At 35.4% G+C, this 24,450-nt stretch overlaps 2 protein-coding genes across 4 annotated transcripts; both read left to right on the top strand.

Annotated features, from left to right (window-relative positions):
• The first annotated feature begins 1,540 nt into the window (after positions 1-1,540).
• Positions 1,541-3,990, top strand: LOC129306392 (60S ribosomal protein L7a-2-like). The gene is made up of 7 exons (XM_054946983.1): positions 1,541-1,618; positions 1,873-1,923; positions 2,040-2,241; positions 2,965-3,134; positions 3,226-3,354; positions 3,458-3,550; positions 3,644-3,990. The coding sequence occupies exons 1-7, from the start codon at positions 1,616-1,618 to the stop codon at positions 3,773-3,775; spliced, it is 780 nt and encodes a 259-aa protein (XP_054802958.1). The 5' UTR covers positions 1,541-1,615; the 3' UTR covers positions 3,776-3,990.
• Positions 3,991-10,258: 6,268 nt separating this feature from the next.
• On the top strand, positions 10,259-19,554 carry LOC129305311 (uncharacterized). Of its 3 annotated transcripts, none has more exons than XM_054945347.1 (11): positions 10,259-10,645; positions 11,373-11,435; positions 11,545-11,639; positions 12,596-13,423; positions 13,711-13,810; positions 13,898-14,047; positions 14,155-14,940; positions 15,069-17,309; positions 17,382-17,454; positions 18,654-18,799; positions 18,933-19,554. In XM_054945347.1, the coding sequence occupies exons 1-11, from the start codon at positions 10,570-10,572 to the stop codon at positions 19,265-19,267; spliced, it is 4,893 nt and encodes a 1,630-aa protein (XP_054801322.1). In that variant the 5' UTR covers positions 10,259-10,569; the 3' UTR covers positions 19,268-19,554. The 3 variants fall into 3 exon arrangements, with proteins under 3 accessions (XP_054801322.1, XP_054801324.1, XP_054801323.1); XM_054945349.1 differs by having other exon boundaries at positions 10,260-10,645; positions 14,006-14,047; XM_054945348.1 differs by having other exon boundaries at positions 10,260-10,645; positions 14,003-14,047.
• Positions 19,555-24,450: the final 4,896 nt, after the last annotated feature.

The raw sequence follows: 24,450 nt of genomic DNA, 5'->3' as shown, positions 1-24,450 counted from the left end.
TGCTTTAAAAAGAGCACTTCTGCTAGTTCTTGATTTAAGATGCGATAATGTCATATTCGAATCTAACTATCTTGGCCTTGTATTGTGTATTTAGAAATGTCAACCTACTCTGGGTGACTAGAGATCTAGAGGAATATTAGAATATATTTTAGACCTTATAGAAACCAAAGCTGAGTTTTCTCTCGCCTTTGCTCCACGTGAAGGCAATGCTGTAGCTAATTTCATTGCAGTGCTTGTTCTCAAGGAGGTGATTCCTATTGGATGGGTGTTTCACCATCACCTTCTTTGTCTCATTTACTAGACAAGGATGTAGTGGCCCTATCTGTGTTTTCAAATGTCTCGTCTTCTAATGCGAGGAGTGGCACTGGTTGATTTCATTTTGTTTAGCTGTTGTTTGCTATTGCTAGCTGTGTTGTTTTGCTATTTTGTTTGCTGTTTATTCCTTTCAGTTGCATTGCACTTCGTTATTATTTTGAGTAATATGTCAGCTTTTGGCCAAAAAAAAAAAAGAAAAAAGTTGCCTATCCCATCGAATTCATATATCTTTTTTATGTATCATTGATTAACAACATAGGTTACTAATGAAATGCTAGGAACATCGCAAAAGCTCCCGTACCAAAATAAAAAAGATTGTAAAAGTGTTTGTGTGTGTGTGTGTGTGTGTGTAATTGCAAAAGCCCAATATGAAAATGGGAAAGAGCAGTGCCCAAGTTACCATAAATATAAAATTCTGATATAGGGTTTTCTTTCCTAAAGTAATTTTTTAATATTTTTTAAATTATGATATAGAGATTTTTAGGTTGCAAATCGATACTTCAATCATTTTTTTTAAAATTAGTTTTCGTCAATGATTGCAATAGTAATGTTTTCTACTTTTTTCTTTCTGATTTTCTTTTAAAAATAAAATATTAGATTTGATAAATGAAATAATGGTACTGAATTTTAGAAGTTGTGAACTTATTTATAGATAAATCATGTGTCAAAGCTATCCTTTTTGGAAATGAGGATTGAGTAAGAGAACATATTGCTATTATACTTATTAGCAGTTAATGGATAATAGAAAATTACATATAAATAGAGTAAGAGTGCAATGAGTGATCATATTTTATTTGATATTATTATTAAAAGACTATATAAATACAAGAATGTTAAAATCTATATTTCCTGAATTCAAATTATACTGGTCGTGTGCTTTATAATTTTTTTTATTTATATATGTAGATATGTTTGTATTCTGGATGTATAATATCTTGTATTTTTTAAAAAATAAGGTATCGATGTATCAAGTATATATCCCAACAGATTTATGCATCATTCCTGAGCAACAATGCAGGTTATCACTAAAATGCAATAAAATTGTAAAAGTTTTTTTATCAAAATAAAAAACTTTGTATATAAAAAAAATTACCAAAGCTAAATAGGAACTGGCCCAAGGGATGCCCAAGTTTCGTCATACGATTTCAATATAGGGTTGTCTGTCTTGAAGTCTCCAAAATTATGAAAGCCCAATATAAATCTAGCGTAGCCCGGCCCACCATATGCGAATTACTCTATATATAAAATTGATATAGGGTTTTGGTTCCTGAAGTCGCCAGCGGCCGAGAGATCAGCAACGATGGTGAGTAATGTCTTCTTCCTTGGAGCTCGTTTAGGTGAATTCGTTATTCATTTTTCAATGAGATTGTGGCCTTAGTCGTTTATGTTATGGGATTCGTCGTACAAAAAGCTGCACAGTTCATGGGATTTGAGTATTGTAGTGGCGGGGAGAGTTGTTACTATACCTGCATATTACGAATACGATATTGGGTTCTCTGTGATTTAGACTTCAAGCGGTCTCTGATCTTGAGTTTTGACATTTTGTCCATTTATTAGGCTCCCAAAAGAGGTGTAAAAGCTCCGGCTGCGGCTACGAAGAAGAAGCAGGTGTGTATCTCGATTGACATAACTTCAATTACAATATGGGTTTCATTTTTTTTTGGGTGATTAAATTATGATATGATTCGGCTTCCGTTTTCCCTTGTTAATTTGTTCGAGTCCAGGACAAGGTGGCCAACCCGCTTTTCGAGAAACGTCCGAAGCAGTTTGGCATTGGAGGTGCATTGCCCCCTAAGAGAGACTTGACGCGATTTGTGAAGTGGCCCAAGACTGTTCAAATCCAGAGGAAAAAAAGGATCCTCAAGCAAAGGTTGAAGGTCCCCCCAGCTCTGAACCAGTTCACCAAAACACTAGACAAGAACCTTGGTATGGAAACTAACTAAACCCCAGGATTCGTGACTTTTTTTTTTTCATGCTTTCTGTCATGTCTTTGAAAACTTATTTCAGTATTTTGTTTCGACACAGACACATATAGTGATTAGAGTATGATTTTGATCGGTTTATTAAAGTAGTTGCTTTTCATTTCTTATTTAGATACTGGACATAAATTCAAGCTAAAAATAATGATAATTGAATGATTGATGTGGCCCAGCATATCTGAATCTGCGGTTAATCCAAGCCTTGTTTTCTTAAACTTTGGAAGTCAAGGATGTATAATCAGCTAGATAGAATCTAACTTGAAACTCCCCATGCTACGTGTACGAGACTTTGGCAGTATGAGCGTTATATTATAATTCATATTTGATTGTATCCTGTTGCAAATTGTTCCAGAGTTGAGTGCCTGGAAATTATAGTCAATGTGTCTGACGAGAAGCTGATTGCCAGCATGTTTTGGGCAGTTGCATGTATCATTGGTTTGTCATTTTGGGTAGTGAAGACTCAACATTTGATGATGTCCAACTATTGCATTGTGCCTGTTTTAAATATTCTTGAATTATTGAATAATTGAATATCTCCTTTATTAGTTATTTTAATTTGTTCTTTATTTGTCTTGATAGTATTTGATTTTTTGGTATGGAGGTTTGAGAGATTTGTTCATGTTAATAACAACTGGCTGTACTGTTTACCTTATATCGATGCCATTTGCAGCAACTAGCCTGTTCAAGATGCTCCTTAAGTACAGGCCTGAGGACAAAGCTGAAAAGAAAGAGCGACTTTTGAAGAGGGCCCAGGCAGAGGCAGAAGGAAAGTCTACTGAAGCTAAGAAGCCTATTGTTGTGAAATATGGTCTCAATCACGTCACTTACCTTATTGAGCAGGTCTGCTACTTCCTGTTGATACATGGCACTGTCCATTTCATTTCTGCCGCTTGACGTTACGTGTTGTTTGTGCCCCCTTTTTATCTGGCAGAATAAGGCACAGCTGGTTGTGATTGCGCATGATGTAGATCCAATTGAACTGGTTGTCTGGCTGCCAGCCTTGTGCAGGAAAATGGAAATTCCCTATTGCATTGTCAAGGGCAAGGCACGATTGGGAACGGTAAGATTTGCCCTTCGTCAGAAAATAGTTTTCTCTGGGCATGCCCTCAATTGATTGATCACAGTTTGTAACTGGATCTAATGGAATTTTTGCTGCTTGACAGATTGTCCATAAGAAAACTGCATCAGTTTTGTGCTTGACAACAGTTAAGAATGAAGACAAATTAGAATTCTCCAAGATTCTAGAGGCGATCAAGGTAATTTATGGGCATTTGTTTTTGTTGCTTTGCTCTCATTTCGTGTGTTGGGGAATTAATGGGCCCTTATTATGTTGTGTATTCCGTGTGCAGGCCAACTTCAATGACAAGTATGACGAATACAGGAAGAAGTGGGGTGGTGGGGTTATGGGTTCTAAATCCCAAGCCAAAACCAAGGCCAAGGAAAGGCTCCTTGCCAAGGAAGCCGCACAGAGAATGTCTTAAAGCTTCCTGCTCTTTTGCTTTAGGAAATTTGATGTCTGTTTTCAATATTTTGTTCTCGTAACTCAATCAGTTAAACGTGAGGTTTCCTTTCTGTTACGGTAGCTTGCGGACTAAAATTTAATGATTACTCGAGTTTGAACTTGAAGCGTCCATACTGTAAAAGTAATTTATGGGTTTGAGATTTTGGCCGGAACTAACCAAACGGCTGCCTTTTAGATTTTTATTTCGTACATTCTTGGCTTCTTGTTGACGCTCTTTTAATTTCAATTCTAAGCGAGAGCTTTCATTTGGCCATGGGTAATTATGGCCATTGCTTGAAGAGTCAGTTATTAAACTGGTTCAGGAATTAATAGTAGATTGGTTATGAACATATGTTTTATTAAACTGATTAAGGTATCTATATCTGTATATATAAAAATAGAACTGTAACTAACATTCACATGCTCTTCATGTTTGATTATTTAATTTATTCATGATTTTAAATTTTTAAAAATAAAATTGCAAGCAGTATGAAATTGCCGCATGACATGTATGTGGAGGTTTTTTAATTTAACTTAATCATAATTTTAAATATTTAAATAGAAATTTACAAAACCACCTCATCCCAATTCCAACTTTTTCATTAAACAGTAATTTTAGCATTCATTCACTTTTTTTAATTTTATTTATTTAAATAATAATCATAATATATCTAAAACGCAAACTGTTCCCCTTTGTCAGTTATTTCTCTTCCCCCCCCCCCCAATGTTTCCATTCAGCTATAATCTTTTCTTTTCTTTTTTCATAATATATTTATAATCTTTTCTCCCACGATTTCTCCCATTATAATAATTTTTATGTTATGTTAACATTAAATTTTTATGAATATTTTATTAAATTTAGAAACTACTTTTCCTTATCTTTTATTTTTCTCTCTTGTTATGTTAAGTCCTTTATTTTATTTTATTTTTCTGATATTCTTTTCTATGATCTCTTCCATTATTATAACTTCCTAATCTTTTATTTTAAAATTTAAAATTTTAATTTTAAAAATTTTAAAAACTTTCACATATTATTTTATCTCTAATGTTCTCTCTTACGATCTCTCAAATTGTCAATATAACTTTCCATCCTTTTATTTTAAATTTTAAAAATCTTAAAACCTTTATGAACTATAACCTCTCTACCCACATTAACAATAATTCGTATTGTTTACATATATTTCTTTGCTCACTACTTTCCTAAATCTTATGCCTTTAGTTTTCTCGTTCTTCTTTCGAGCATTTAATATAACATAAGCACGAAGCATTCATTGCCATCAAGGCCCAGTATTTGTTGTTGCTGCCTCATCCCCTTCCTCCCTTCTTGAGTCCTTCATTTTTCAAACAAACAGTTCAATTCATATTTATTCGTATAGTTTTCTTCATCTTTCTCATATCTAGTGCAATGAGATTGTATTGGGGTTTGGATAATTAATTTTGTTCTCTACTTGGCCTCTTTAAGATCATGCACTACCTTATGGTTTTCTATAAAATAAATGTCTTATATATTTTTTTTTGACCATACATTGATTAATATGATCTATATGATTCTAAGCTTTTATACTATTGTGTTTGCTTAGAACCTAAAAAAGTTTCAAATGTAAATGAGAGATAGGTTAAAATAGTTGGTGTGTAGAATTGCTATTTTCCATTATAATGAAAGTATTTCAAGCACAACTAATGGCATCATGTTTCTAATTCAAACTTAGGGAATGATAACCTTTAGAGAGAGTTCACCTCTTGTTTGTAGTGATTTTATTATTCATACTTAATTTTTATATATATGCTTCTTAATTTCCTCCTTCTATAGTTCATCCTTCAAACTAATTACCTTAAAAGCACTTGACATTTTTATATTATTCCTTTTAAAAGACATTATAATTTCCAATATTTTATTTTATATAACTGAATTGAAAGCTACTAAAAGGTGTATTTATTTTTACCAAAAAAATAAAAATAAAGGGTGTATTTAGCATGGTTTTCAAATTTCAATGCACCAACTTTGGGCTATTCTTATAGTTCTTCCATTGAGCTTTAGTCTAAAGTGTTTTGGTATATTTTTAGAGTTGGATAACATTTATGCAATTATATTTATAATTTCCCTTCATTGTGTTACATAAGATGTGATGCAATAACAACATAATTTTGCTTACACAATTAGTTGCTGAAGGTGTTGAAGTTAATTATGTTTCAAAAAGACAAAGTTAAGTGAAGGTTTATCGGAAGAAATTTCATTAATGTTATTGGGGAGGTAATGAATCTTTTTCCAATGTACTCAAATATTGTCTTTGTTTTAACTTTTAGGAAATTGTATATAAATATATAGAATATTTATATAATTTATCATTTTTATAAATTTTGCAATTTCAATGTGCCACATCAGATTTTTCTTATTACGTTTTCTCAAATATTATAATATTAAAATCATAATTCCTTATATTATTTCTGCAACTATTGTAACAGCCCTCCTGGGTCACCACTGCCTCTCCAGGGTCTTTTCCCAGGCGCTGGACAACACACATGTCACCACATGATTGCCGGCTTTAGCCCAGGTGGTACTGAGCGTATTCCTCACCCCACCCTCACGGGGTCTTTTGGAACCTCCCCAGACTCGAACCTCCAACCTCTACCACCTTAATGAAGTTGAGCGAAGTCTGGTACCATTGAGTCACTTGACTCAATGGTACCAGACTTCGCCTCAACTTCATTAAGGTGGTAGAGGTTGGAGGTTCGAGTCTGGGGAGGTTCCAAAAGACCCCCGTGAGGGTGGGGTGAGGAATACGCTCAGTACCACCTGGGCTAAAGCCGGCAATCATGTGGTGACATGTGTTGTCCAGCGCCTGGGAAAAGACCCTGGAGAGGCAGTGGTGACCCAGGAGGGCTGTTTACAACTATCAAACCCTATTGTTTCCAATTTTTTTCTCACTTATTCTATTTTAAAAATGATTTATTGATTTTTCATAATTCATATTGCTTCCTCATTCCTCTCCCATTATCTCACCCACCCTCCCAGTATTGTAACTTCCTATCATACTATCCTTCTTTTTAATGTTAAAAGTTGAGGATCATGGCATAAGATAAATAATCTATGATAGGAATACAAATGATAAACAATCTTTTGTTGTAAAAATAATTTAATAACATTTTAAATCCAAATTGTACTTTAGCAGAGAAAATTGTGATACATTATCTTCACCTCAAATCTAATTTATGAAATTAATTTTAATTCTTCATTCTACTTTAATTGTGCAATATGTATATATAATTTATAATTTATAATTTAAACATGTTTTTATAAAAGTTGATTTAGTTTTTAAATTCATTCAAGGTGATGTTACTTGAAGATTTTTAAACAATTATTACATTTAACTCATTATTATTAATAAAAAATTATTTAAAAATGATTTCTTTTACAATATTATAATTTTATAATTCAACTAATATCTTATTATTGATTTAAATCAATATTTATCATTTCATACCCTGTGCATCGTGCGGGATACATACTACTTAAACAATCTACCGGTTCAATTGGCCCTCCAACTGATGTTCTATACATAACGTCAGTAATTTATTTGAGGAGAGAAGGAATTTAAATAAGCAAGAACAAATCAAATATTAAGCTTATGACTCGAGGACGAGACACTATTAATTGAAAGATGGTGTTTAAAATTTGGACTAGAGTAAACAAACTATGAATTGAAGTAGATAGGAATTGGAGTTCGCTTAAATGAAGATAGAATGGTAAACTGTAGAATCGACTGTCAGCTCCTCTAGCTCTCATCTTCGTCATTCATGAATAATTTTCCGGGGAAAGCATATTTTATCAGGCGCTTCAGTTTCCGACTATAGCTCAAGTTTCTACTACATCTGACTCAGTTCAATGATTTGGGATCCATGATCCATCAATGAGGCCGTCCTCTGATTCCATAACAATGCTAATGGGCATCAGCTTTTTGTAATGGTGATTCTGGATGTTCATTGTCACAGAGAATATATTTGCAGCCGTGCTGCGGCGTTCTTTACTGTGCGATCCATTAAAGTGACCTTTTAACTTCAGCTGAAAAAGGCATATTCACTGGCAAACTTTCTTCCACTTGATGCTTGATTATGACCAGCCCGTTCTCTTAGTTATCACAACTTGGGAATAAGGAATCTAATGTGCAGTAAAATGCCCATGGTAATTATCTTCGTGTGCTGAACGCAGGCATATATTACGTCACTTGTGTGCTGACCAGTGACCACAAGTTTCTCTGCGCCAAGAAAATGCAATAAATTTTTTGCTAATATTACTGCCTATAATGCAGGAGAAAGGTGCAGCAGAAATTATTGTGCACCAAATTTTGCAGTGAGACTTGCATCATGTGATCTTCTCTTTTTCTTTCCTGCTTCTACTAACCCTTCATCCTTTAGATCAAGGACCAACGATGATGGTATGCACTCCCATCGCTACTTATATCATCATGTGACGGCTTTGGGCAAAAGATTTTGACACAACCAGAAAGAACTCGCCGTTCGTTTCCCATCTATTTTAATTTTGCTAAACTAAAGCCAACCTTTTTCGCTTTAGTATGCACGTATTAACGCATTAGGAATGCTTCATTTAGCTTTTTTATATTTTAATGCTCTCAAATTATTTAGAGTGATCAATTTTTTCGAAGAACCAGTTCTGTACCATCTTTTTGGCTGATCAAGACACGAAAGGTTGTAACGATTTTTCTTGATGGCTTCATTACTTAAGGCCCCTCTATCTCCATGAGCCGTTTTGCCATTTTGATGTCTGACTTTGCAGATTTATTATCTTTAGTCTCCTCCTCCAGGTGCTTCTTTAATCTCACGCACCTGCAAAGCAAGCTTTTGCGTCAATGATGTTTGTTGCAGGTATTGTGATGAGTGAGAACGTTGCAATATAATAAGACTTGGATCAGATAACTTAGAACACTATCTTTCTAACACATGCCATTATAATCTTATCTTCTCCAATAACATTTACTTATTTATTCATGAATTTCTTCCACCGGTCTTTCATTGGTTAACAGGTTTAGCTTTTTAGCTACAATGTGAAGAAAAAGTGCGTCATTTGAATTTCCTCTTCGTCATCTGTGCTTTAACAATAATATATAATATAAAACATAGGCAGAGTGAAAGATGACTTTTTCTATTACTTTGTTGTAAAGGATGCTACATCGATCTCTCTCTATAACACGCGCACACAGCCTCCGTTCCACTTTGGTCCCAAGAAAAACAGTTTCCTCTTTGGTCGGTTACATATATAAAAGTATCATACTGTCATCCAAATCAATTTTACGGTAACATTGTGTTGATTTTCTAGTTAACAAGTTAAACACGACATTGAGTCTTACCTTTGCAACATCTGTATAAAAGATCTCCAGCGAAAAAAAATCTCTAGCAAGCAGGTTATGAAAGTGCGTTGAGACTTAATTCACTAATCACTATGATGTTCTTTCTAGTTTTTATATCAGAAAACTCGTACTTCGCTATTTCTTTGTTTTTTTTTTTTTTAAATTTCTCTTGGTAGAAGTGAGAGCTGGGGAAAATTTAACGTCACATACTATTTCCATCTTAAAATAATAATCTTAAACCAGCTACATGTATATTTAATAGATGGAGTTAATCTTTTATAATGTGACAAGCCATTTAAATTTTTATTAAAAGAGATGCCTATATTTAGTGCTCAGTCATATTTAAAACATAATTATTTTTAATAAAAATACTTATGAGTAATAAAAAATATTAATCTTAATGTTGCATTTAAATGCATAAGAATTTAAATAATATTTTTTATTTGGATATATAAAAGTCTATAAATTTTTCATGTTTTATCACGAGTTCTTTGTAATTTTAAATTTTTTTAAATTATAATTATTTAAAATTTTAGTTGTTACAATTCTCTCTCTCATTATTATTATTATTGGTGTTTTTGTTATTTTTGCTTTTCCTTTCATTTCTTATTTTCATCTTCCATTAATTGAAGAATAGATATAAGATTGTCATTCTCAATTTTTCATTTTTATTTCAAGCTTAACTTATTCTTATATTATTTTTAAAAATTTTTACATTATTCAAACACAAAATTTTAAATATATAAATTTAAAATTTAAATTCAAATCAATGGATATAAACACTATCTAAGTTTAAGTGCATATATTAAAGAAAGTAATTAACACATTAAAATCTTAGTCACATTACTAAATTTACCTTTAATTTAATATATTAAAACATGTTCACATTACTCATACATAAAGATAAAATAAAACATATTAATAAACATGGTTTTAAATTTTTTAAAAAATATATCAAAGTTTTTTAATAAAAAAATTACATCATAAGACGGACGGGGAAGTATAATATAAACATAAATTGCACAAGCACAACTGGTGAGACGTACTTATTAAGCATCTGGGTGACTTGTAATGCATCAAATTATTAATAATTAATCTGAATCACACTACTCGCTCCTCGGTTATTCTTCTGTTGATGCGCCCCTGACCCCAAACCCTTGCGCTCCTGCTTCTCTTCTCTTCGCCTTCTGCTTCTCTCTCTTCTTCCTCTTCTATATCCATCTTCTACTCTGCAATTCAACAAACCCTACCTCTCTCTCCTTCTGATTCATCCCTGACTTGACGCATTTCACTTGCCGCCAATCGAAGCTGTATCTCATTCCCCTGTTTTGCATTCATCCCCCATCTTCTCTAGTTCTCCCCTTATTTGATCTCCCTGTCTCCGAATTGGACCACCGGCAACTCAGTCTCGATGGCTCACGGAAAGGTTAATCTGCCTGATGATCTCTTCTCCTCCAGGACTGCTGATGGGCATTCCTCTCTCAAAGGTAATTTTCTTGTTAGGGCTTTCATCTTAATTCCTAATTATTGGCATCTTTGTTGTATTATTTTATTGCATACCATTACTTCCTACCTTGTCTGGATCCGCTGAATTTCAATCTCTGATGCTGTCTGCGAATGAATGGTATTCCTGACATGCTTATATCTTTCTTGTGGTCATTTTCAATTTTCTTTGGCTATTTTCCTCGTATTTTTGGGGTTGACTTCTGGCACGATTGAGGATTGAAGTTATTTTTCGTGGTTTCCCTTGTATCGGTTTGATTCTTCTAGCGAGTCTTGCTGTCTCACTATATTTATTTGTCACCACAATCTTTTGACCAGGATTTTAAGCACCAATGGGCTGATTTGCCTGTAAGTGATGTTTCGTTCCTCCCCTCTTCTTATCAAGGAGTCAAGTTAATTTTGTTATTTTTCCTTTTTTTAACTGTAAATCGTGAAGAATGGTATTGTTCTCCTCCTTCATCAGTTGTCTGTTTCAATTGTGATCTTGGTGTTATTCTTCGTTGGTAAGGCTGGTATAGGGCTATTTATACTCTTTAATTTGTTTTATCTTTCATTTTGTGGTGGCCCCTGTTATGTGATTGCAATTGGTGATAAATCTCTTGATGTTATGATTTGTTGGTTTATTTTATTCTGATTATGTATCCCATCAGTGTTTTATATACAAATTGAACTGAATAAGCTGCTAACTACTAGTGTTTTGGATTGTGGTAGATGAAGCATCCGGAGGAGATGGTGGGGAGAAAAGGATTGTAGGGATACCAGATGATTCGAAAGGTACTTGTGACATCGTTGTACAAGTGAAACATAACAGTAAAGTTTAGTACTTTTCTAAATTTTGCCCATATAGTGACTGCTGGTTGACAAATACTGCTTTGACTTTCAGATCAAGTGCCATCAGACAGTGGTATACCCTTATCTCCACAGTGGCTTTATTCTAAACCCATTGAAGCGAAGATACTAACTAACAACTCACCGGGGGTAGGGAACACTCACTGTTTTCAATTGATTTGGATTATCAAATTTTTTTCATTCTTACTAAATCTCTGTTTGTTAGGCCTCTCCTTTACTATTATTTTATTCTTGACTAAAACAACTGATTGGTGGTCTAGTGCATCATAGCGTGTGTTGTCTTCTTAATTTGAAGATGGGTATGATTTTATCTTGATAATTTCTTTCTTCTCCACGTGTAGGTAGTGCTGTAGTGAGGAGAAGGTAGAATGGGCACATTACTTATTTTGAACTTAATATATGTGGTAGTTTGAGTTTTAGAGAAGCTAATAGATAACAATTAAGTTTTATAATTTTTATAAGAATTTAAGATATAATTTATCTCCCTGGATGGCTGCCCCTGGTTGAATTGTGATAGATATGCAAAAGAATATTTTTTTTTTTTTTGCAATTTTCAGGGCATCAGCTTGTTATAAAATGTAATGCTGTTATGCATCTTTTTGTTATCCTTTTTTGAGTTTTAGTGTATGACATTAAGCTTGGAAACTTGCCCAAGAGCAGATTTTATTTTCCCTCAACAGGCCAGTATGAAGTTACATATTAGCAGTCAACACTATTAAGTAGGTGGTCAATCAGCATTGTGAGGTCTGTTATGTGCTTTCTATTTGTAAGGATCAGTAATTTAAAAAAAAAAATAACAGATTGGAGGAACGGGGATTATTCTAATCTCTTTTGGCTGTCTTCATGCCTGTTCTGCTGATTAAGCACTGGATTAGTTCTTTTAAATATGGAATATTTAGTTTCTTTCTTTCTTTCTTTCTTTCTTTTTCTTTCTTTTGTTTTTTTTTTTGTTTGTTGGAATGAAGAATTATTGCACTTCAATAATATTTTTGCCTTTGTTTTGTATCCAGTAAGCTTTTAACTCATTAGTTTTCCTTCTTAAGGGGAATTAATAGGATGTTTTTCTGGTTGGTTATTTTCATCAGGCTAATTCTACTGACCCCATACTGAAAGATAGTTGGCGTATGGATGGGTCTCAAGATAAGAAAGATTGGAGGAGAACTGCCCCAGATGTTGACATCAGTCGTCGCTGGCGTGAAGAGGAGAGAGAAACAAGCTTACTGGGGAGAAGGGATCGGAGAAAAGAAGATCGTCGTCCAGAGATTACCTCAACTTCAGAGAACAGAGCCCTGCCTTCCTCTGATCGCTGGCATGATGGTCGTGGCTTAGGTCATGATTCTCGGAGAGAGAATAAGTGGTCATCAAGGTGGGGTCCTGAAGAAAAGGAAAAGGATTCTCGCAGTGACAAAAGGAGTGATGCTGAAAAGGAAGATGCTCAGGTTGAAAAACAGGCTTCTGGTGTTAGCAACCGCCTGGGTTCGGAACGTGATGCAGATTCTCGTGATAAATGGAGGCCACGCCATCGGATGGAAGCTCAAGCAATTGGCATGGCTACATATCGTGCTGCACCTGGATTCGGGTTGGAGAAAGCACGTATAGAAGGTTCCAATGTGCGATTTTCTCCTGGACGTGGAAGGGCCAATTTCAATGGCAACCTGCAAATTGGAAGACCATTCTTGGGCTCTAACTTGGTGTCCGCACCTTTGGATGATAGTAAAGTTGTGCTGGGGACATCTAGTCTTGCTGTCAATTCATTTTGCTATCCCAGGGGTAAGCTTCTTGACATATATCGTAGGCGAAAGCTTGATCCAACTTTTAAAATCATGCCCAGTGGGATTGAGGATTCTTCGCCAATAACGCAACCTGGATTTGATGAGCCATTGGCATTTGTTGCTCCTGATGCTGAGGAACAGGTATGTGGATGCAGTATATTTGATTTCTGTTCCTTTGATGAATCAAACAACATCAATGTTCAATCTAAAATCTATAGCAAGCCACAATTCATAAGCTATAAATAGTATTGCTTATTCTTTAAACTCCATGCAAAATGTACGGGCACTCATCTAGTTTTGCATGTAAAAAGATTTTGTATTTTTATCTTTTATGCAATCTTTTTAACTTACTGTGCAATTGATGGGAAGACCACCTGAGGGTTGGCATGTTTATCATTCACATTCTTAAGTTTTAATATTGCTTGCAGGCTGTACTAAGAGATATATGGGATGGGAAAATTTCCAACAGTGAAATCTCCAGCTACTCCTCTGGAGAAAAGGATGGAGGGTCAAATAATGATATTTCAGGTGATAAATTGTGTACATGTTTCAGTTAGTTCTGTAAAATTTTTAACCTCCATTCTTTTTATGTAATTCCTCCCTGATTCTCTTCAGGTGCTGATTTAACTAAAGGAAAACAAACTTTGTTAATTGGCATGGGAGGAACAGTTGATTCAGGAATTAATGTCTTTAGTGATTCTGATGTAATTTTGATTGCAGCAGCAGCGTCAAATTCTGATGGTTCATTGAAAAATATTGTTGATGGTGAGAAATTAATAATTTTCTCTCCTTGTCTTTATTCTAATCAAGCGAAAGTAAAATCTTCTCATTTCATCTCATCTAATGATTTACAAATTAATATGCCTTTTCAGAAGTTGTAACTATTAAAGAAGGAAAGAAGAAAGATATGCCTAGCCATGGTGTACATGAGAGAGATGAGAACTATGCCAGCAGCTGTAAGGTGGTAAGTGTTCAAAGCAATAATGTTGCTGAACCAGAAACTTATGATAGCCATCAGGGACTGGTTTTGGCCCTTAAGACGCATGCTAATGGGAATGCTGTCAAATCATCAGCTGCATCAGAAATCAGTAGTGATCTACCTGATGATTCTCGCAATCTTTTTGAATTTTCATCTCTGCACCAAACTCCAAGTATTAATCAACAAGACATGAAGATGAATGAGAAGATGCATTTGCTTGAAAGTGTTGTTGCACCTGAGGACTTGAGTTTGTGCTATCTTGACCCGCAAGGGGTAGTTCAAGGCCCCTTTCTTGGGATTGACATTATTTCATGGTTTGAACAAGGCTTTTTTGGCACAGACTTACCAGTTCGCAGGTCAGATGCCCCTGAAGATTCTCCCTTTCAAGAACTTGGTCATGTCATGCCTCACCTCAGAGCAAAGTCTGGTTCAGTTTCTGGTAGTGATCTTATTACTCAGTCAGAAGTATTTGATGCTACTGGAAGGAACCTGAAAGCTAATGTTCATGCTCTTGACTATGATGGGTCTATCATCATAGATGATCAAGCTTGGGCTACATCCCAACCTGAGACTATGTCAAGTATGGGTTTTCAGTCACAAATACCTATTCAAGGTTATACCTCTGGAACCAAATCCTCTGGTGATCAATACTTTAATAGTTTTGTCACACAAGATGAAGGTGAGGGATTGCTTACTCATTCTATTGTTGCCATAGTTGTTTTCTAATTTATCTTCATTCAATCTATTTTCCATGCTTTATGTACCCATTCATTTCTAATCACTATCCAAATTTCTGTTTCTGTGTAGACATTGCCTTATCTAAAATGGCTAGAAGCAGCAATGATAACCCTTTGATGAGGCCTGCTGAAATCGCCTCATCTTATACCAATCTTTCTGGTCAACCTGTTGCACATGAAGTTTCAGGGAGTGATATGCACGAGGCTGATAAGCTGCATCCCTTTGGCCTATATATGTCTGAGCTCAGTGATAGCTCTCACTTAAGACGTGCCCAGTCGTACAATATGTCGTCAAGAATTGGTGATCAGGGTCACTTTCTAGATTCATTAATAGATAGAGGTGCCCTTTTCGCTGATCAAAGTTCTTTTGGTGGTATGATTGGTCAGCCTTCTAACAGGGAGACATGGTCAGATGATTATGGCTTAAACAGGCATTTTAATCAAGATCGATTTGTGGGTTCATTAGATGAGCATTACATGTCTCACATGGGACAAAAATATGATAACTTTGATGTAGCAGAGCATCTTTTGTTGCAAAATCTGCAGAAGGAACGGCTTCAGCAGCAAGCTAGTCTGTCTAATCATTTCCCTGACCACCTTACTGGGTCAAATTTAGAGAGATTTTCAAGTTTCTCTCATTCTCAAAACAATAACACTGGCATTCAGCAGATGATCCATAATTCAGGGTCAGATTTGGAACACCTCATGGAACTCAGACGCCAGCTTGAGTTTCAACAACAGCAAGAGATGCACCATCAACAACTTGTTCAACAAATGAAATTGCAACTACAGCAAGAGTCTCAAGCTAAGCAGTTGTTTCTTGAACAGTTGAGACACCCCCCTATGCCAGATTCAAATTTGGGGACATCAAAAGTTGATCTTGCTAGAGATAACTTGTTTGATCAGGTTCAGTTGAGGAAACACATTTTGCATGACTTGCAGAAGAATTCTTATTCAAGGCATCTTGACCCATCAATGGAGCAGATTATCCAAGCAAACATGGCCCATGCTGTCCAAGGAAGGCAAGCTGATTTGTCAGACCTTTTGTTGCAATCAAGGCATGGGAATATCCTGCCTTCAGAACAGCAGCTTCATTTTCAGCAAGAACAGTTGCGGCCGCAGCAGTTTGCTTTGGCACTTGGACAGCAGCCGGGTTTGGAAGGGGAAGGGCATTTTGGGAGGTCTTGGTCAATGAATGAAACTGGACAATTATTAAGAAATCCTGCAGCTCATCAAGTGACTCACACAGCTGCATATAATGCTTCAGATTTCCAAAAACAGCAGCAGAGGCTTTTGCCACAGGAGGAGCAATTGAGCTATCTGGGCAGGAACCTCCCTGAGCAGAACCAGAGAGGGTTCTATGACCCCAGTTCTGTGTTTGAGAGGTCTACACCTGCATCTGCTGGTGCTCTGGCAATGAATTTTGATAGTGCAGGTAATTCTGTACAAGGAAGGGATTTGCAAGAACTGAATCGCTACATGCGCCTCCCTAGTCACCTTGCTTCTTTATCCTCTCATTTACAAGCATCTGATGAACTTTTTGCGCATAACACAGATGCGTTCAAGGGTTTCTCTGTGAATAATGGGGATTTGGAAAATAGCTGGACTGAACAGCGGCTGGAACTGCAACACCTTGAAGGTGGGAGACAGAGAAGGGAGTTGGGAGTTACTATTCCATCAGCCGACCTAGACATTTCTGCATCTTCTGGAACTCATGAACAGATTTCAGCCCAAACTTTAGCAGACCTAATTCATCAAAAACTGGGTCTTCGATCAGCACAACAATCACATGTTGATAAATGGCATCCTCTTTCATCAAGAAATCAGGATCAGTCCTGGCAAGTTTCTGAGGCGAATTCATTAATTCAGCCCTTTGATATTCCACAAGATCAGCAGATCCATCTGAATGATTCATTTATAGATAGGTCTCAAAGTGCCAATTCAAGTGCTCTAATGCAAGATCATTTTAAAAGCATGAACATGACTGAGCAATACAGTAATTTAGGGAGCAATGAAAGAATGCCTTTCTGGTCTAGATCTGGATCATCGGTAGAAGAGCAATCGCTCTTCTCTGCTAACAGGGATTCTTTAAATCCTGGTTACAGAAATCCTCTCCTACTAAGTAAGTCAGCTATGGAAAACGACTTGCTTGAGTCAGAAACAAATAAGGGGCAAAAGCATGAAGTTATAAGCACAATGAGCAAGTCACTTTCCGGTGTCTCAGACTTCTCAGAACAAGTTGAAGGCACTATGCATCCTATGGAATTTCCTGTTATGGCCCATAGTAGGCATAGCTCTCTAAGTAGTGCAGGTAATGTTCCCCCCTAATGTTTGCTTTAGTAGATATAGCTCTTAGATATAATGGTTGAACATGAAACTGCAGGTGGTGATGGTGGATTGTATGTTCGTGAGTTAGTTTTAAATAATTCACATGGGGACAAAAATTCTAGTGACAGGTAATACTCTTTCTATATGTTTTACATTTTAATTCAATTCAATCTAATATGGTTATTTAATTGTCTGGGTCATTCTAGAAAATGTTTTGATCTGTCTTCTGGTTGATGGGTAAGAATTGTATTAGATTATTTGAGCTCAAGCCTGTTTGTGGTGCTATTCCTTATCTCAATTTGGTTGCAAAGGGTGTGTTGATACTGATTCATGGTGCTATTACATTTGGATTGATGGTGTGATAATTTTCCCTCTGGGTAATTTTGGATTATCTAGGATTCTTGTCCATTCCACTCTGACTTTTTTTCCCTTGTGTACTTTGCCCTATGCCACGATGAATAATGTTTGCTGATAGTCATTAGACAACTTCAGAATGTACCCATGTTGAATGTAATTAACTGTTGTTTTATAAGTTGAAAGGTTGCATACATTTATGAGACCCCAACAAAAAGGGAAGAAAAAGGGAAAAGGGGGTAGGGGCGGGGGAGTAACTTTATAGTTTAAATACGAGTGGTAATGGCTCAATGCAAAACTTTCCTTAATTTTGAGTCGTGCAAATAATCTCCCTATCATTTAAAGTTTGACAAGGAATTCTTCTAGACTTCCAAGTTTGTGCGGATAACACCCATCATTAAATGTTCATCAAGGGATAGCTCAGTGCATGAAGCTTCCACTATACACAAGGTACGAGGAGGATCAGACCTTCTTTGGGTCTGCTGTGTGCAGCCTTACCTTGCATTTTTGCCAGAGACTGTTTTCACGATTCAAAGTTGTGACCACCAAGACATGATGGCAACTTTATTGTTGCACCAAGGCTCTCCCACGCCATTAAATAGTTCATTATTTCACTAATAGAGCTTCTTACATCCTTAACCATGCATCTCTTAATTTTTTTTAATGGAGATAACCTTAAATTGAGTTATATGCAAATAATTCCCTTTAATTTTTAGTTAGAGTTTGCAAACCCTTTGTCATGTTACATTTATTAGTGAAATTACTGACAAATTAAGTTATCTGCGTAAATTTAATAAATGTTGAGGGGAATTTCACTGTCTAATGGTCAGGAAAATTATGTGCTCATAATTTAGAGGAGCTTTGAATAAGGTAGCCGAGGATAAATTGGCATAAGGAGTGCCACTTAATTCTCATTTAGAAGTATTATTTGGTTTCTTCTCACCCCAGAAGTTTGATTGTCTTGTATTGACAGGACACTTCCAACTAAAGGGTCTGATAATGCTTTCCATAAGCGCCCACCTGTATCTCGAGTTTTATCCTCTCCTGATGTGCAGTCAGACCAACCATCTGGAATCAGTGCCAATCAGAGCAACGTAATAAATCTTCTAGCCAGCGATGGTATGTTTTCTCTTCATGGCTAGTCGATCTGTTCAGTCTTTCAAAGTAAAAATGTGTCATGTTCTCTCTGTTCATTGCTGTTTTATATTTCATCTTTTGGATCTTTCAAAGTAAGATTCGTGTGCTGTTCTAGGGAGACGAGAACCTCCAGGAAACCCATCAATCAGTAATTTGACTGATGCTCAGGCTTCTGGGAGAAAGGAAGTGCGGTTTAGGAGGACTTCCTCCTGTAGTGAAGGTTCTGTGTCAGAGACGTCTTTTATAGACATGCTTAAAAAGCCTGTTCTTCCAGAGGTAGATGCGGCCAGCGGAATTGGCGCCGAGTCTTCTGATGGTGGAACCCAGGCAGGGCGGAGTGGTAAAAAGAAGGGGAAGAAAGGGAAGAAACAGCTCGATCCTTCACTCCTTGGTTTCGTGGTATCGAGCAACCGCATCATGATGGGTGAGATTCATCGCCCTGAAGACTGATAGGTTCTAGATTAGTTGTTAAATTCTCGCCAACCCAAACACACTTTTGGGAAAAGGGGCTCGGGCTATTATTGTATAGCTTTCGTCATATTCCCTTTTTAATGATGTTTTCCACTGTGTACAGTCATGAGAGTGTATATACGCGGAAGCCAGAGTCATCGTGACGGATTAGTTCAATTTTTTTGGGATAGAAGCATAGAATGAAAATAGCAGTTACTCGCTCACTATGTTCTGCATTTTACCCTAGCCATATTCTTAATAATTCTTGTGCACAAAACTCGTTAGTAGCTCGATGCATCACTTATGGTCAGACCTTTTTAATTGCACATCTCAGTCAATGGCATCCATCTATTTAATTTTGCTAGTAAGACTCGATGCGGCTGAAAATTTGGTCAATTTGTTTAATCCGAAAAGCTGAAGAAACGATCCCGAGATATGCTTTTTGATTCACCTGCGTTGTTTCATTCATAAATGACCTTGATAATTCTTTACTATCGATGAGGTGAAGCAATGTATTTCTTTTTCAAAAGCTTGTTATGGTTACGCCTTGCCTCTCCCTGTCCTCATCGCTTCAATTATTATGCACGCACGGACGTGATTGATTAACGGTAGCAGTGAGATTGTCTCAGGTTTAATTGTTTAGGATTTTAAATGTATTAAATATGAGTTTAGGATTTAAATCGCTCCTAAATCAATAGTTTAAAGTTCATATTACTATTTAATTTTTTTAACATTTGTGTGAACTAATAAAAAAATATATGGGTTAACATGGTTAAAAGTTTACCTGACATTAAGTATGCAACAGTTTATTTGAAATGGAAGTACTTATAAGAACGTAAAATTGTAACTTCTAGCTTCCCATATGGTCTTTCAACTTTTTAACTCAATTTAAACATTAAATTTTTAGAAAAATATAAAAGTAGACGCTATGATTCTCTCAAAGAATGAGAGGATTGAAGATGTGTTTTGTTCTCGAACAAGCAAGGGCTTATGAGGATAGGGGCACAAATGCTAGAAAACAAAGCCTATAGCGTTAAGATGAGCAAGAAAACTAAAGTGCTAACGAATAGGAGATGAAAATAAAGATAACTTTGAACCTCTCCTAGTAAGAAAAAGGAATAGCATTCTAAGTTGCTTGCTTGTTTCGCTCTCTTAAGGTTTAGTAAGAAGGAGAACAGTAAGCTTTTAAAGTTGGTCTTATGATCAAACCCTAACCAAGGAAATTAGTTCACTAGTAGACTAAACCCAGTCCAGTTTGACATTATCACATTGAGATATTTGGATCGTCCTTCAAACATTATAATATGGAACAAATTTGAAAATAGATAATATCCACGTTCAATAATTACCACATTAAAATGTAGACTAAAGGGTCCTTAAAGTCCTTTATGTCAACACCAGGATCGAGTGCCACTGCACAGTGCCATGTCAAGTATGTAACATATCACTTCACCTAACCTTAATAGAGAGACTTTTTAGAGGCTGTTAGCTAAGAATTACAGGGAGGCAGCATCGAGTAGGAAGATCATATCATTCAAAACATATGTTCATAAAGATGGCCCATTGCCCAACTAAAAACTTGCGAAGAAGGCACATATCCTACAATGATCATTGACCATAATGAATATGCTAACATACCATATAGTCACTTTATGAGGATCCAATGATTTCATGTGAACAAAAGTTCACTAGAAAGATGAAGGAGACTACAACTTAAGGAAAGAAGTTATGAAGCGGACCCTAAGCTGGTCAACAAGGCAACATGTTGTCTACTGTATGCCTTAACACTCTTTTCAAGTAGCCTAGTGATCTAAGAACTTGACAGATTGAATTTCATGTGAGAATAAAGACATCCCCTAGTGAGGAATGTCTTAAACCCTAGGAACATACTTAAATGTCATCGCCTTAAGACGAGGCCATTTTAGCGACCACCATAATAGAGCCATGACAAAAGTTGAGTTTCTCACTTTAGGCATTAGTTATTAAGCTTGGACATCAAAAGCAATGACATATATAATTGAATGACCCTATAGTCCCTTGCACGAATCATTCTTCTTTTAAAGGTATGAATTTAGGTATACTCGATCATGTAAAGGAGGATAGACAACAACATAGTACTGGGGCTTATAACCCCTAGAAACAAACTTTTGAAAGTGTGACCCTTAATTGCTTAAGTAAAGCAAGGAAGAGCCAACCTTAACAACTTTACTAATCAAATCAAATTCACGAACTTTCCTATCAGCAAAAAGGATCCCAACTCAATTAGTGGTCAATCTCAGTCTTAGTAGAGGGAAGCTTGTTCACAAAGGGTAGGAAGAATATCTTCTTTCCTTAGTCAAGAATTCAGTAGGCTAATCAATTTCTAAGGAAATTGCTAATAAATCCCTTCACTCTCCTTAAGGTTTAATTAAGATTCTATATTTCTTCCATTTATGCCCTATTTTATAGGTTTTCACATTAGGAAAACCCAAACAAGGACTCCCTCTAACTAGTGCATTACAATAAAAAAAAACTATATAAAATCACCTAATTTACCACAATGCTTAACCATATAACCACATTTTATCATGGTAATTAGGAATTAACTATCCTAGCACTATACTATGATGAATAGTATTCAACCACAACTAAAGAAAACTAACCATAGTAGCTAAAAAAGATCCAACTTAAAAGATTTATTGTGGTTAATTAAATTGAACTTCTATATATATTGAAAGTACATCACAGGTATTAATGTAACATCCTCAATTTTCAACTTTGAGTTTTTATGTTTAGAAAAGGGAAGTTGGTAAATTGAGTGATTAATAAGTTAATGATATTTTTGGACTACTAATAAGGTTATTAGGTAGCCTTTGAAGAGGGCTAGTTTTGAGTTTGAGCGGACCAAGTATCAAGTAAGGCCTAAAACCCAATCTAAGCTTCACTTAGCCATCCGTCGTGGTGGATGTGCAAAAATCTACATAAATTCAATAGTCTCATGAGCTAAAATGGAGGGAGAAAATAGAAGAACACAAGATAGGCTACTGAAGAGGGTCTGAGGTCTATTAGGGCTATATTTTTAGAGTCTTTTGGAGGCAATTTGGGTTAGCCACACACTTAGGTAAGCTTCCTGTCCTTCTCCTTTCCTTTCTATGTAGAAATTATATGAGTTTGAAAGTTGTTAGGGGTTGATTTCAATTTTTCTTAGGTTTAGAATGAACTCATTGGCTTATTTAAGGCCTTGGCAAGCTCTAAACTGAGTTTTGATTATTTTAAAGTAATTTGAGATTTTTGGTTAAGGTTTGGGCAAACTATAAGTGAAAATTTGAAAATTAGGAATAATGTAGGTAAAGAATTAGTGTTATCTAAATGCTTAGGTGATAAATGAAATTAATGAAATGTGTTAGAAGCGTTGATTATATTAAAGTGAGATTTTGAGTACAGTGGGTACCCAAAATTAGGCTAAAAAGGGTATAATTAGAGTTATAATTGATTATTAGTATTTATTCTTGTAGATTAAATATTGATCGAGCCTTATTAAACTAGTGGACCTTTGTGAAGTTAAAAAATTGCCACGGTAACCCTTTTTGAAAAAAAAGGTTAAGGTAATCAAATAATCTAATTATTTTACGTGTATATTTGAGTGGTTATGGGCTTGCAAAAAGATATATGTATATTTTATTATGAAAGATTTGAATTTGTATGATTTGTTGATGCTTTGGAAAATTTGTGTGGAGTGGTTATGATTTAAAGTATTCTTCTATGCTCAAAATACTTTTTTACTTGTATTTGTAAACCATTATGAAATTGGATGCTATTTGAAATGTTGAAAAATGCATTATGATTATCCATGATGAAAAGAATGTATATGATTAGTTGGCATGAGCATGATCATTGTGAGCGAGTGAAAGTTTACCTTAGAATTTTCATGGGATATTTGTATGAAATTTATATAACATACTGGCACCGTGGAGGCCTTGGTGCACAATATATTTCTTGTTTGAAAGTTTTAGTACTCTTTGAGATAAATTGAGCATACGACATCCTAGATATTTGAGGAAATAAAAAATCTATAGTCCATAATAAGCGAATGCGCCTTTAGCCGAGGCTACATTTTATGATTGGTAAACTTGGGCCAGTCCAGTTATATGAACTTGGTCCTAATATGTTATTAGCCCACAAATTTAGTCGAAGGATATAAGGTAGAGAATGTTGATCATGGATTATATGAATTAATATATGATAATCATGTGTTTGTGTGCATTCGATAAATGTTTTTAATGTCCACTTGACATACTCATACTATTCTTGTATGCCTTGTGGATAGATTAGATTATTTTATTATTGAGTCCTCAACTTACCCTATGGTTACATTTTATAGGTGAAAGCTTGAATAAGGAAAAAAGGAAGGAAGGTATCACCGAGAATTGAGAGACTTGTATTTGTATAGCTCTCTCTCTCCTCACTTTTAGGTATTATTGTAACGAATGATTTATAAATTTACGCCAACTTAGAATCACATGTTTTGTCTTGGTACACTTGTATGAGTATATGATTGATAAGTATCTTAACCAAAGAGAATTTAATCAAAATAAAATTATTGTAAGGGATTAAGATACTATTATAAGTGGTGTTATTGTAATATTTGTGCAATTGAGTAGCCAAGAGATTGTTATATGTGTCTTATTGCCACCCTTTAAATTATTATGAAATTGGAGTTTTAATGGTCGAATCATGTTTTAATTGTATATGTGATGATATATGATTGTTTAATTAGGTGTGTTGTGGTCCAATTGAATTAGTTCAAGTGATGCTAAGATTATTAGCACTTACTTGGTGAGTTTAAGCACCTTTATGGTTGTTTTAAAAGGAAAACGACAATTTTGTATCTAATTGTCCAATTTTTTATGACAAAGTGTTTGGTTGTGAGATCAATTTCAATAGCTAGATGGCATGGAAAGTTACATGTGGACACTTGGATTGTTCAAATTGGATGTTAGATGGCAAAACAGCATACTTCAAAGTTGGTCCTATGGTGCTGTCATGACAATAATTTACTATCATGATAATAGGGGTGCATCATGGTGCACTGCACAATGAGAAGAATGCCCTCTTCATGCCATCTACCATGGCAAATGACACATGCATTATGATGGATGATGTATTTTGAAAGGTGTCTAAATTTCCCTTCTTGTTCATCGTAT

This window comes from Prosopis cineraria, unplaced genomic scaffold, assembly GCF_029017545.1.
Source record: "Prosopis cineraria cultivar Desert tree isolate PC_DT_omini unplaced genomic scaffold, ASM2901754v1 PC3, whole genome shotgun sequence".
NCBI lineage: Eukaryota > Viridiplantae > Streptophyta > Magnoliopsida > Fabales > Fabaceae > Prosopis > Prosopis cineraria.
The sequence above is the reverse complement of the archived record's forward strand: the minus strand, read 5'-3'. Positions and strand labels throughout refer to the sequence as shown.

Excerpts from the sequence above, each read along its gene's own strand:
- LOC129306392 (XM_054946983.1), top strand. Across the intron at positions 2,242-2,964 it reads AACACTAGACAAGAACCTTG|CAACTAGCCTGTTCAAGATG; the intron begins GTATGGAAACTA and ends TGCCATTTGCAG. Across the intron at positions 3,551-3,643 it reads AGATTCTAGAGGCGATCAAG|GCCAACTTCAATGACAAGTA; the intron begins GTAATTTATGGG and ends TTCCGTGTGCAG.
- LOC129305311 (XM_054945347.1), top strand. The coding sequence starts at position 10,570 with ATGGCTCACGGAAAGGTTAATCTGCCTGATGATCTCTTCTCCTCCAGG. Across the intron at positions 11,640-12,595 it reads TAACTAACAACTCACCGGGG|GCTAATTCTACTGACCCCAT; the intron begins GTAGGGAACACT and ends TATTTTCATCAG. Across the intron at positions 17,310-17,381 it reads TAGCTCTCTAAGTAGTGCAG|GTGGTGATGGTGGATTGTAT; the intron begins GTAATGTTCCCC and ends ATGAAACTGCAG.